Here is a 15022-nt window from a genome sequence, read left to right as displayed (position 1 = left end):
GGTAATAGTTTTAAATTGGATTATATGTAACAACAATGATTTTAATAGATGTGTCTGCGCTAAAAACTTAAATTCATCTCGAAGTAGTTATTCTTGTTATAAGTTTCTGCATTTTTTACTTTTTGGTTCTGACGAAGGGATGTGATATCCCCTAAATCATTAAGCATTTTTTGATGGTTAGCCAAATTTGATTACGTGTAATAGGCCACTGACAAGCTGGTTTCCGTTTGGATTATACAGAGCGAGTATTAAATAAGTGCAAATATTATTTCGACCCCAGAAACACGATATTGAAAATTTGATATTTTTGGAAAAAAAATTTGGATTTTTTTAAATTTTTAGTTAAAAAACTTAATATCTTGATATTATAACAACATAGATAGAAAATTTAATTTACAGAAATGAAAACATTTTACAAAATAGAAAAAAAAACAGTGGTTCACAAAATATGAGCCAAAAGTTTTTATTTAAATTTTCAAAGTAAAATAACTCTGGACTTGGACTTATTTGAGAAACGGTAAAGAGAAAATATGTTTCTTTTATCGAGATCAACCAGCACTGAAAATATTTGCACTTATTTAAGATTTACTCTGTATAATATAGCAAATGGAATATTACAAAAAATACTCTTTTACTTTTTATATTTCTGTTTCAGCCGCCAATACACAGACTTATTTCAATAAATATCGCTATAATCCCACAAGAACACCCAGCCGACATAACATACAAGCAGATATATTAATCAGCGTATTAGAACGTAAAATTACTCTAAAATTCTTATCGAAATGTTATATGAACACGTGGGCATTCCTCGGCATAAATAAATTCTTTATGGCGATTAAATTCGAGCATTATTAAGTCGTTACAGGTTGTTTCTTCCTAAAACACCGCGCGCTGGATAGTAATTATACTGAAAGGAAATGGCCCATAAACTTTCTTTAATTGCTTGTAAAAGTTAATTAATTGATATTCCAATTATTACTATGTTGAACTGGTCATATATCGATTGCTTAATAGATTTTTTAGAAGAAATATAAATTTAATTAATTTTTTCTAAAAAAAGGAAATAGTGCACAACTGATAATAATATGTTTTTCTTAATTGTAGGGGGACGTCAAAATCACTGTCAATCGATCAATTACCAAATGAGAGTAGGTAAGTAACAATTCTAGATTTAATAATATTCTATTACCGTATTTAATTTGAATAATAATATATCTATTTTACGATTGATAAATTATATTATGTATAACTAAATATTATAAGTAAATATTATAGTTCTTTATTTTAATTTATTTTCAGAAAAATTGCTATAACAAATAATGTCCGTTATTACGCATACATATTATAAATATAACATAACATATTATAAAATCCTGAGGGCTATCTCACTGTTAAATTACATGTACATTTTCTTGGCAGTCGTTGGCGGAAGTTCACTATAATTATATGGCAGGCATAGGCTTCTTCGCAGTCACGCTGTCACTGGCAGTCGCTTGGAGGTAAAATTATATTTTGGCAGTACATGTATATTTTTACCCAAGTGAGACAGACACACCTCGTAAAATCTCATAAAAATTTTAACAAAAATGACTTATTTATGAAAAACTTATTTGGAACTTTTTAAAAAACTACTTAATCCAATGCAATTTAATAATTTTGAATAATTTATATGGATTCTTTTTTGAGTCATGTGAGATAGTAAGTTTAGAATAGTTCTAATATTCTACTAAATAATGCGGTCCTGGTAAAATTAACATAATAGTCACAAATTCAGTGACTTTATATCAAATCTATCATGACTGTACAGATCTGTCAAAAATATCCTAAATTATATTCCCTATGAAAAGTTACAAAGAGTACAACTGTAAATTTAATAGAATTTTTAAAAAATCAAATAAATTTCGTTGTTAAAACTTATTTAGTAAACACTAAACAATGTATGGGGAATTAAGTATGTACTCGTTATTTATAATATGAAGAAAATGGGGTAAATTTGCCCTACGTTCTTCTCCATCATTCACTGTATTGCATTTACTAAAAGTGGATCACAGGTGGAAATCTCCACTGCGGCCGCGGGGGCCTAGTGGGGCTCAGTTATACAAAATCTTTAAAAGAAAAGAGCATTAGAGTTCATCCTCAAGACCCAACCTTTTAACATAGGCTGTTATGTTCAAGGGTGATATGTCTCCTAGGTCTGACAGGTCTAGCATGGTACACATAAAGTGCTTCATTGTTTCGTCATCTTCCATACAGAGTCGGCATTCTACGTCTTCCACCAGTTTCATCCTCAGCAAGTGTTATCTCAGTCGGCAGTGGCCCGTGTATACTGCAGTGAGAAGGCCTTTAAGGAGTTCTTCTGTTCTGCGTTTGAATAGCCCTGCTAGGATTTTATTGGCATGTTTCATTCCAGGACTGTTTTCCGGGACATGTTTCATTCCAGTCCCGAAACGTCTTACCCTAACCCATTCACAGAGCCTGTCTCTTGCGAGATTTTTTGGAACGCTGTCGGTTTCTGCACCTGTTTTGGCGAGGGAGTCAGCGCGTTTGTTTCCCTCTAGGCCGACATGTCCTGGTATCTATATTAGCGACACTTTGCTTTTCTCCTAATCCTCATCTCCTAATAAATTCAGTAGTTTTTTACAGTGAAGGATACGTGAAAAATACGTTATAGACGTGCTTTTCGTTGCCTCAAGCTCTTTTACTATCCGAAAGTATGTTTATTGTTTTCCCGGTGTGTTGCCGTTCTATCAGCAGATGTACAGGGTGTCCCATTTTGGTTGAAATCATACAGTATCTCCATTATTCGTGAAGATAGAACGGTGCGGTTTGCACAAACCAGTGCCACTTTTTTGTCAAACGGAAGATACCGTAAACAAAATTTTCATAGCCCTCTTCGTTTCTGAGCTACAGGGTCTTTTTGAAAAGTTTGCAATTTGGGACACTCCCTGTATCTCTGTTATTCTCAAAGGTATCGAGACGGTGAAAACTGTTTATTGTAGAACTTTTTACGTAGAATACAGTGGCGTAGTCTGTTATTCTACGAGAACAATATTTTTAAAGATATGAACTAAAGTTTTGTTTTCTTAAATGAAACACCCTGTATATTTAGAAATTATATGATCTTGCCATAAGCTTCTCAAAAATATATATCACTTTATATTGCAGTCGGCTGCGGCTTCAAGAATGTAAAGTGCCTGAGAAAGCCCACTATGATGGAGCGAAACGTCGCATAAAAAAAGTTTCCATTTTCAATTAATAAAAAAACCTCATACCCAAGAAAAGGAAAAAAATATATGTTTATATTTATTTTAACTATTTACTGCAATATTTAAAAAAATATATTAAAAGATCGTATTTATCAGTAGGACATGATTGATAATAAAAGAAACTAAAGAATTATTAAAAGTATACTGCTATTTGTATCTTGTTTTATTTTGAGAGCCACTAATATTTTTTATATATTAGGGAAACTTCACTCTCTGCCGATATTTGTAAATCTTGGAAGCTATCGTATGGAAACTTTTAAATATTCCTTTAGCTAATTTACGCCAAATATACTTTCAGCAAGATGTGCCCCCCTCCTAGCATAACTTAACTTACCTACAACGAAAATATTAGAATTTTATTAAATTATTATTTCCCAAATTAATGAATTGGAACCAATGAACCCATATGATGGCCTCCCTGATTCCCGTAGTTGTCCGTTCTCGATTTCTGATTTTGGGGATTTTTGAAATATGAAATATATCGTGGCAACTAATACCATGTCGAACACCTGGAAAATGCTTTAATAATGCAAGCTAATAATGCAAGCTTTTAGATATTTGCAAAACCATCCCGTTATAAAAAGAAAAATATATTCAGAGATTCAGTGGCAACAGTTCAAAAGTAAAATATATCAATTCCAAATAAAATTTTAATATGTGTATGACTATTTTAGTAAATACCATTTTGATTTTTTTGTTATTTAACACGGCTACTACTAATAAGAAAATGACATATTTTAATATTGCAGTAAATAGTGAAAATAAATAGAGAGTAATATATATTTTTGAGAAGCATATAGCAAGGCGAATCATATTATTTATAAATATACAGGGTATTCTATTTGAAAAAACAAAACTTTAGTTCATATTTTCAAAATTATTTTTTTCGTAGAAAAACAGACTACGCTACTGTATTCTACGTAAAAAGTTCTACAAGAATGAGTTTACACTTTCTCGATATCATCCATAATAACAGAGATACGGGGGCTGTCCAAAATTGCAAAATTTTCGAAAAGATCCTGTACCTCAGACACGAAGAGGGCTATGAAAAATTTGTTGGCAGCATCATCCGTTTGACAAGAAAGTGACACAGGTTTGTGCAAACCGCACCCTTCTATCTTCACGAATAACGGAGATACCTACTATATGATTTCAACTAAAATGGGACACCCTGTACACAGGTTCAATAGCATATAACTCAGTTTGGAAAATTGTGGTGTGTCTCCCAAAACTGCGATAGATCTCAGTACGAACACATTTCCGCATATAATAAACCCTTTCTGGGCTTATCTCATTCGTCCCTATTCGGAAACAGGGTATTGTAGGTGCGTATCAAGAGTTGGACCGGTGTTGTGAGATCTGAGACCATTCCCAGGATCTCATCCAACTATAATTCATCTACTAGTCGGTTTTGTATGAACTTGATTGTTCGTTGGCATTCTCGTGCCATATATAGAAATCTATATGTCGCCCATCTCGCCTCTCTTTCCAAAAAAAAATGAAGCAAATATAAGTCGAGTAAAGCAAACCGTTAATTGTCGTTGTAATTCCGACAATTTATTCTTTGCCGTTGTTTGGTTGGCTTTATGCTACCACGCAACTGCACCATACTTTATTGTAGATCTGATGGCTGTCACGTATAGCCAGTGCATATTTTTGGGGTTTAATCCCACTGTCCATTACTTCTTAGTGTTTGGAATATTCAAATTACTTAAAATTGTGCATCTTCATATTGGAATATAATATTTTTTGGGTTTAAATTCTAATAATTAACTACTTAGTGGTAGGCCAACATATTGTCAAATTATAGTGAAAATTAAAGTACTCTCCATAGGTGTTGCATTTTCAATGTCATGTAGTATATTATCCATTATTGATAACCATTCTAGCCATCCACTTGGTTTCGATTATTTACATAAAATAGTTTGGAATATCTAAATTGCTGTAAAATTCATAAAGAATTGAAATCATTTGAAAGGATAACATACATTTCATCGTCATCTATTACACTAAAAATAACCTAAATAGGTGTGTTCTTAAATGTATCATTTATATAACACAAACATTTTATCACATATTCAATTAAAATATTGAAAGTAGATTTTATATACCTAGATAATCTGTAACATAACATCTTTAAGGAACTGGAAAAGTTGCCTTTTCTGAAAGCCTTTCATTTCCTATTTCCTATTTTCCTCGTCTTTCGCACATAATAAACATTCTTAAAATACGTTCTCCATGTTAATGAAATAATTACTTACCAGTAGAGTTGTAAATTTACTCGGCGAAATTCGAAGTGGCCAAAAGCGCATTGCCATAATTCAATATCCTAGATGTTTTACACATTAGTAATGGATACATATATCATTGGGAAAGTATTGGTTATCGGTTTAGGGACAGGCTAAAAGTGGCGAGTGTTGTTTATTGCTCTGGAATACAAGAAATTGCTATTAATTATTTTATAGATCGTTGTAAAAAGTGTTTGGCGAGAACACGTGCTCTCACTTGGGGGCATATAGATAGGTTAATAATATATCTTATTCGTTGCTTCATTATAGCTAACACTTCCCGGAATACCCAAGTAAAAATTGAAATATCTTATATATGTTATATGAAGATAATATATTGAACATTAAATTATCTTCTTTTCTAACTTACTAATATACTCATCTAGTTTTGGAGATTTTTATACAGGGTGTGGGTAAATGAACACCCCTAAAACTTGTTTATTTTATCAAATATAAAAACGAGATTTGGTGTGTTAGTATATGACAACAATTAGGATTGATTGACGTATTCAATTCTATTCGGCCTCTTCCTGTTTCACCGGAAATGACTACAACTTTTGATCTTTAAATGGCACCCTCGGTATTTTTTTACTTTATTCGAAAGAAAATGACATTCTGAATAGAATGACATATCATATGTCAACTTTTGACATTTTTGCTTAAAACAAAATTGAATTTTAAATTTCAATCTAGAGTGCCATGGCTGTTTTAATTAATTTTTAATCAAGGAGCCGTAGAAAAATATATTTGATCGACTAATGTTATTCGTGTCTTGCCCTCTGGCCCGTTAAAAGATACCCAAATCGTATTTTTCGCCACCCTCGAACGAGGGTGGCTCTTTAGCATATTTGGAAAAAGGATATTTTACCAATAATTTGGTATCCCACACTTGGTGTTTTGAGTCAAATTGTTGTAATGAATCGCATGTTGCAATTTCAAACAAACCATATTGGAAAATGTCAAGAGTTGGCATACGATATGTCATTCTATTCAGAGTGTCATTTTCTATCGAATAAAGCAACAAAACACCGAGGGTGTCATTTGTAGTCCTTTCCGGTGAAACAATAAAATTGAATACGTCAATCAGTCCTAATTTATATCATATATTAACAGACCAAATCTCGTTTTTTTATCTGAAAAAAATAAAAAAAGTTATAAGGGTGAGCCACTTTTGAGACGCTCCCGGTATACTTCAATAACTCAGTAGGTAATTTCTTTCATAAAAAATAAAGGACCGGGAATTTACACTCAACGGCACGAAAAACGGGCACCAATTTGGAGGTATATAACACCCTGTGTAATATGTTAACAAAAGAAGGAATTTAAAAATTTTATCATCTAGGTCCAACTTTTCTCAATGGTTTGTTTTTTGGTTTATTTCAAAAGCTTTTTCTTGCTTTTGATCTCAGTCAACAAACCTAAGAATAGTATTTATGATGAATGTCGCTGTTACTGAAAAATCATATTATTATTGTGTCTTGGGCAGTTACTCAAGCAGAGATGGTTTTAAGTCCAACAGTTGTGAACTTAATCAATCGTTCAATTAATGCAACAATAGTGGATACAACTTCTGGATTTAAAGCCATCTCATAAATAAAAGAACTAATAACCTAACCTAACAAGTTTAGATTGCAAAGTGCCCATGGGGACAATGTAAATACTATTTGGCGCTATTCTTACAACGGTCGCTCTCCAAAGCTTTTGATAATTTCGGAGTGGTTCGGCTTTTTCCGAAATTATATTGCCAAATATTATTTATTCAAATTTCATATTATTTTCTTTTAATTTTTCAAATAAAATTAAAATACAGTGTGTTGCATATAAGAAACTTTATTTTATATAAGGACATGTATGAAATACCTATGAAACATTGGAAACGTTCTGCTACGATCCACGATGATTTTTTCACTTCACACTTCACACAGCTTTTTAAGTTTTTAATGCCACTTTTTCACTATTATTACGTGTTTGAGCTCGGATTTGAGTAAATAAAATTTAAATTAAACTCACAATGTAGTAAATAAAATTTAAATTAAACTGACAAAATGGCAATAATTACTTTGAAAATGGACGGCTTAAACACTTTTGGGTATTTTTTCAATGAGGGCGGTTCACATTTTAAAATTTTTTATAATTTTTCAAGATTCTGATTTTGACAAGAGAAAATTATTTCTGCTGCTCTAGATGTTAATTAAATAATACCTAGATGATAAAAAATTTACATTTCTTGCTTTGTTAACATATTTCTCAGGGTATTTCAAACTTTCATGAGAATTGCGCCTTATTCTATACTTGGTTTTGTTCAGAGGTAGTTAATCTAGAAGGAAATTGTGTAAGAAATTAAATTAACAGTGACATTATCGCGATTTACCAAAAAAGACTGTAAAATATTTAGTTGTGTACAATGCGGCAAATCGAGAGTAAAAATCGAGAGCAATGAGTAAAATAAGAGAGTTTTTCGCTATCTATTTTTATTAGAAGTATATATTTTTATAACAATTTTAATAACCAGTAGGTAACCCATTTATTGACAAAGTTAAATAAAACCAACAAATTATTGAGACTACTCTGCATTATATTTTTATGTGTTAAGTAAAATTAGAAAGGCACTGATAAACCGGAATTTAAGTCAGCCATATTAGGTCCCCATCGTGCTCCACCTAAGGTCTTTGATATGCTCCTTCCTTAATCTTTGTATACAAAAAGGTGACATTGCATAGGAGTTGGCCCGATATATGATTATCAGTGTTGACTCTCAGTATTGAGTAATTGTCAAAGGTTACTGTGACGCCCAATTGTTGTTTTGTTCTATCATACAGTGTAATTTTGTTCTCTTCTACGTGCATTGATTTGACATTGGTTGTCCATTAATCAAGAATACAGCTACTACTGCATTCCCGTTCGCCTTCGCCAAACCAAATGCAACTAGTTCTTCCAGCTCTCTGGATGCCATCGCTTGCCTGATTGTGTTTTTCCACGGCCTTTTTGGTCTACCTCGTCTTCTTCTCTGTGGAGGAATCCGGATTGTTTCAGTAACAGACGTTTCGGCCATCGATCTCCCGGCATTCTTAACAGATGGCCAAACTACTTCAGACTTCTGATTTCTGGAGCATTCATTCAGTGTCTGATCTGTATGTTGGTAATTCGGTTCATTTTCGATACGCCTACGCTCCTTCTGAGATAGTAGATATGTTTCGACTGCTGTAAGTCTCCGTTTCATTTCGGCTGTTAGAGCCCATACTTCGCAACTATAGCACACCACAGATTCAATTAAGATTCGTCTCATCCGTTTTTCGTTCTAAGAGAGAGATGCTGATTCCACCACAATGAATTCAAACATCCTACTATTCCCTTGCCAGCTTGAATATGGAGTTTAATTTCGTCCTCTCCAATGTCCTGTTTAGTTACGATTGGCCCTAAGTATTTAAAGTTGTCGACCTTTGTGACCTGAGTATTATCCGTAATCAGAACTTCAAAGACCGCTTCACTATTGACTACTAGATATTCTGTTTTTTAAGACTTACTTGAAGACCCCACTTCTCATATTGTACATAGATAATCTTCTCATCATATATTCAAGGTCAAAAGCATCTTGCGCAAGTCCTGGTCGTCAAAAAAATTTAAAATAAATAATTTTTGTGCGCCTATAGGAATGCCCATAGCTCCATTCTTCCAGCGCGACTTCTACATAGGCGTTGAAAAGTAAAGGGAAGACCTGTCTAAGACCTTTTGTGGTTATTATATGATCAGACAGTTGATTTCCTACTTTTATGAGCGATGCTTCTTCTTCTAGTGTAAATCCATTAATGGATGTTTGCGATAACATTTTCCATCGCTTCTCTGTTCCTGGCGCTATTTATTAACGACTGTACATCGTGTAGGCCTGTCCACTGTCTAATATTCCACAAATAAGACATTTTCTTCCTTCCGATACCCCTCCGACCTTCGATCTTGCTTTCGATTAAGAGATGCAAGAATTAATATTTGGGGTTTCGCATTATGTGCCCAGGTAAGCGTTTTTTTTTCTTCTTAATCAATTCAAACAATAACTTTGACTCCCATTTCCACATCCTCTAGAACCTCTTGAAAAATAGCTTTTGATTACAAATTGAATAGGAGTGGAGAGAGCACGCAACCCTGTCGCACCCCCTTCTAACTTGTGTGCGATTGAACATGGTATTGGTCATGCAACTGCGACCAAAATGGGGAAAGATTTTGAGTAGCCGGGTAGTAGTCTTGGGTAGTTTTTGCCACTAAAAGAGTTACTATGATGTATTACTATAAAGTAGCCTACTGGTAGTAAAGAAGGTCATGTAGTAATTAAGAAATAATAATAATTTGCTTGAAACCGGGGTCAAACTTTAAAATATTAGTCCACCGTCAGAAATAACAAAATAACTAATTTTTTTAAAAATAAACTTTAATTTAGGTATATTTAGCTTGAAAACGCATAATGTTTGAACCATTTGGCTGTTCGTCTAAAAAGTCATGAAAAAAATATGGCCGTTTAATCCGCAAAATACTTTATAGTTCCATATGCTTCCAAAAATCTTAACAATTCAATAACATATTAGGCCAACCCTACCTTAAAATCTTCGGATTGATAAAGTGACAATTGTAGCTACCCAAAGGCTACTTTATAGAAATTTTTTTGGAACAACATGGTCAACCATGTTAGTGATTTTTTCCAAGAAAGTTCTCTGCGCCATCAAATTGCCAATTAATTGGAGCGTTATGTAACACCGATCGCGGCGGTGGCGACTATACATTTCATTAATGCCAGTATAACGTTCCCATTTTTTTTTTGAACTTCCCATTTAGCGACGCGATGACCGAATATGCCAATTCAATACAGAATAAGACGGCATCAGATCGTTCAGAGCTACATGAGGTATTGAGTATTTTAACGCCCACTCTTTTAGCTCTTGTTTTATATTGTTGGTTCTCAAATTAGTTCTCCTCTGAAATTCAGTTTAAGATGAACTAACACTACAACTACTCTCATCTACAGAAACAGCGACCAAGGGGAAAACTACCTGATTTATGATGTTCATCAGTAGGATTATAGAAAGATGTAGTTTTTGTTTCTGATGTTGATGCTTCGGCTCGCAGTAATTCCTTTTGTTTAATTATTCGGTAGAAAGTACTAGAATATCTAAATTTCTTTTTATTCACTTTAGTCATTTTACAAAATTTTAAAAAAGCTTAAAAACAAGTAAAAGAAAACACTAAAACAGAGCAGCACACGATGCAATCTGAGGCAATTACATTTATTAGAGTATATTAAGTTATAGTCACTATAAAGTAGCCGTTTTTGATCCCCGTGACTTTTTAGTGGCAATTAACGCTACTTTATAGTGACCTATGAAGGTAGTAGTAACCATTTTGCTACTTTCAATGCTACTATAAATTAGAAGTAACTAGGTGTCCTGGCCGCGACTACCTCGTAACTTAAATTGTTACTATAAAGTAACAAAACCTAATGAGACCACTTTGAAAAGTTAGTATAAAGTTTTTGGTATTTTATGGTGTCATATTCGAAGATTCGGGTAGTTCCAGCGACTTCTTTAAATTACATGTTTGTGACTTGCAATCAGGGTGTTTATTTTCCACTTTTATGGTAGGTAGGCACTAACCGGTCACTCTCGAAATATACTTCAAAGTGAGTATTCCTTATAGAGTAACATTTTAAGTGGCAGAGTGGGTCTAGGAACTATACTTTAGAGGTAGTGACATTTTAAAAAGGACTGGGAACTATATTTGCTAGTTAGGTGTTTGGTTCCAATACTAGTTTTCGATGCACTGAATATCTTTTTGGTTTATATCAAGCCTTTTGAGATAGCCTTGAGCGATACATTATTATTATTATACAGTTACATTGCAACCGGAGATGATTTATCAAATAAGGCCAGTTTTATATGAACTAAAATGTTAAACGAAATTGAAATCAATTTTGTTCGATCTTGTGTGGTCCACGTAAGCGGAACACCAAGGCAAAAAGAAAGACCCGAAAGGAAGTTGAGTAAGGAACCGCGAGAGACTAATTTGGTCTTTACCTGTTCACGAACACGATAAAAATGATGTAATACCTCTCTATAAATCACATCGTCAGGAATTAATTACGACTCTCTGCCGGTAAATATTATATCGGAAAGTTTTTAATTTCGCGTTTGTCTTTAAGGAAGATCTCATAAATCTTCTGCGAAAGATTTAAGAAAGCCGCCGTGGAAAGTTAATTTGACAAAAGAAAGAAAAAATATAATAAAAACATAATTATACTGTACGGCGATATGATTATGGTTAAGGAAAAGAAGTCCCTTCTTAAATATCGGCTGGTTAAAACCATATAGTTATAAATAAATCAATTAACTTTTATCTTTATTACATGTTTGGTAAAGAAATAAAGAAGGAAGACAACGCCCTTTCTTATATTCTGGCTTGTTAAATCATATGATTTTAAATAAATAAATTTAGTTGCCACTTAAGTACATACAGTGTTAGCATTTTATCTTGTCTCACTTTTAACAAGCTTTTTATTTTTTAAACTAAATATTAAGCCTCGTGTCCATTTGCAAGTAACTTGCGAGAATTTTCTCAGTAAATAAGCTGGTATAAGTTCAAATAAAATTTTTCAAGTGGCTATCGGCCTATTTCAATGCGACCTTTTGAGGTCTATTATTGTGGTCCTCTTCTGATTTCTAAATTCTCCAGTTCTGTCCTTTTCAAAAATCTAATAATTTGGAGACTGAACCCTCCATTGTCCTATTTGTCCATAAAACCTCTTTGTCCTACTTTATCCAACCTAACCAAACTTTTATACAGGGTGAGTTTTAGACAGACTTAGTTTTCTACGATATTCTCTATGGGTATCTCGGAAACTACTGGAGATAGAGAGTCGGTTAAATAGAGAAAGAATTGCAGTTTTGTGGAGTCATGAATATGCGGCTTTCAAATTTTTTAAAAAGTTCATGTCGTGTTCAAATCTATTTTAGACAAAAAGTTTTCAGATAAAAGTTGTAGATAATCACATCCTTAATGAGATTGTGTCCTCCATTTTTTCTAAATCCTGTCATTTTTGACATATGATTTTTTAAATGAAAACTATAATTGGTCATGGATGCATAAAAGCGCCAATTTTAAGCTTTTCAAAAATTTTAAATATGAATTTTTCAAATGAAGAAAAGCGTGTAGGACTATTTGTTCAACTTTTCTTGGCGACACATTTTCGAGGATATACGTTGACCGGTGAACGTTACTTACGTTTTTTAGAAAACGGTTTTCAAGACATGTTAGAAAAGTTACATTTAGATACTCGCGCATCAATAGAGTGATTCCAACATGACTTTCATTATAAACTCAGGGATAGGAAGAGGTGAACCAATTGCATGGGCCTCCTCGATCACCTGACCTATATGCAGTTTAGATTTTTTTATGCTGTATGGTTAACAAGGTTTACAAAAGAATTTATGAATTAAAAAAGGCTCTCGAAAAGGCAATACATATATAGGGAGAAGTTTAATTAAGTCGACCGGTCCTTCTGTGAGAATAGCTAGTAGTTCAGTTTTAAAAAGTGCATTTATGTACTCAAAACAGTAGCAGATTTTTTGAACATTTTCATAAATAACTTAAAGGATATATAGTGATATTATTTTTTATGTTTTAGTTTATGTAACATTAATTGTAATGAACTGTTATAATAATTAATAATATATTCTGTCTTTTTATAAGTTATAAATCATAACAGAATAAGAAAAGCATGCCAACTAAGTGAAATTAGTCAAGAAAGATAAGAATTGGCTATAACTCGTAATTTTTCGAAAAAAACATATTACAGCTTATATCGCTGAAAAGCTTAAAGAATGGCGATTTTTATGAAGTCATGGCCAACTACGGTTTCCATTTAAAAAAAAACATATGTTTGTGACATATGGCAAAAATGACAGGCTTTAGAAAAAAAACGGAGAAAACAAACTTATTAAGGATGTGATTATCTACAAGTTTTATCTGAAAACTTTTTGTCTAAAATAGATAATAATGGAACAACTAAATGGGCAATTTTTAAAATAGCCGAAATTTGTTTTTTTTTCGAAATATCTAGTAAGCTATGAACTTTTTCAAAAATCTGAAAGACGTATATACGTCTTAATATGGAAATAAATATTTATGACCCCACAAAGCTGCAATTCTTCCCCATTTAACCGACTCTCTATATCCAGTACTTTCCGAGATATCCATAGAGAACATCGTATGAAACTTTACCCTGTATAAGTGCAAAAACTTTTAGGGCTAGTATATTTCGATCACAGGACAACGATAAAAAGATTTCAATATATTTTTGGAAACAGAATATACTTTAAAGTATTTGTTGTTGATTTTGAAAAACTCTCGTTATTTTTGGATCATACGGTAAAAACTACTGCATTCTCCAAAATAATGTCTTAGGTTTGAGTTATAAACACCGTTTGATGATCTTTACCCTATGTATAATTTTTAATTACATATGAAATGTCATTCGTCTTCATTTCCATGACATTATCTCACGCTTTTTTTCAATCGCACGGTATTTTATATTCAACATCCTATATACGCAGGTTGTATGTCTTGCCGTATATAATATGCCCATTTAGCGGCACAAAGAAGCCGTGTTCCATGGATCTCGCTCGGGTCTCTCATTACACCTTAATAACTCTTCAGAAACAACTTTTACAAAAAATAAATCCTTTAAAAAAGTAATTTAATTGACGTTGTTTATTTCTGATCAAGTAAATTCGGCAGTAATACCAATCTACAGGGTGCTTCCAGGAATGGAACTAAAAATTGCTTGAAAATACTCATTACTTATGTCATATATAATCGCCACAGAATCGATACTTCAAACAGGGTTATTAGTTGACCTGGCTAACTTGGTACCGTCTAACAGTGAAGTGAAGTGAGAGTTTTTGTTTGTCAATCTTATTGGATACGGATGACTGACTGACAGAATGATCTGATTGAGACTAATCGATTTGACATTTGTTACCTATATTTGTATTTACCTTTCAATTCAAGTATTTTTTATATATTTCAATATTCTTCTAGATTTTAATACGCTATTTTTCCACTATTTTCCGTTTGGTTTCTCTTCTAAGTCACTGATTTGCAGTGGACATCAATTATTACAAATAAGCTAAAATGTGCCTGACTTGAGCTGTCAATTGCGGAAGATGGCAAAGTTCCAACCCTAATTTAATTAAAAATTAATTTTCTGTATAATTTTCCGATATTTTAATAGTTATTCTGCTATTCGAAGCAGGACAACAGAGACATTGAGGGGCTGACGAACGTTAATGAACTTGCAAGGCAAGGATTGTGCTTTGAGTTACATATACCAGAAAAAGTTTTTACTCCCCACAATACCATAATAAAATATAATTACATCCACGTTCTGCCTATGACGAACAGGAGATGGAAAACTTTAAGCACATG

At 32.9% G+C, this 15022-nt stretch overlaps 1 protein-coding gene across 2 annotated transcripts in view; it reads left to right on the top strand.

Moving 5' to 3' along the window:
* LOC115887011 (angiopoietin-2) overlaps positions 1 to 15022 on the top strand; it is a 233487-nt gene that overhangs the window by 99810 nt on the left and 118655 nt on the right. For both annotated transcript variants that reach the window (XM_030906335.1, XM_030906334.1), the window contains exon 2: positions 1108 to 1155. In XM_030906335.1, coding sequence (XP_030762195.1) covers positions 1108 to 1155 — 48 coding nt within the window. The remainder of the gene's footprint in view (positions 1 to 1107; positions 1156 to 15022) is intronic.

The sequence above is a fragment of the Sitophilus oryzae genome, unplaced genomic scaffold (genome assembly GCF_002938485.1).
Source record: "Sitophilus oryzae breed Bouriz unplaced genomic scaffold, Soryzae_2.0 scaffold_551_pilon_pilon, whole genome shotgun sequence".
NCBI classification, from domain to species: Eukaryota; Metazoa; Arthropoda; class Insecta; order Coleoptera; family Curculionidae; genus Sitophilus; species Sitophilus oryzae.
Note: the sequence above shows the minus strand (reverse complement) of the source record. Positions and strands in the feature narration are given on the sequence as shown.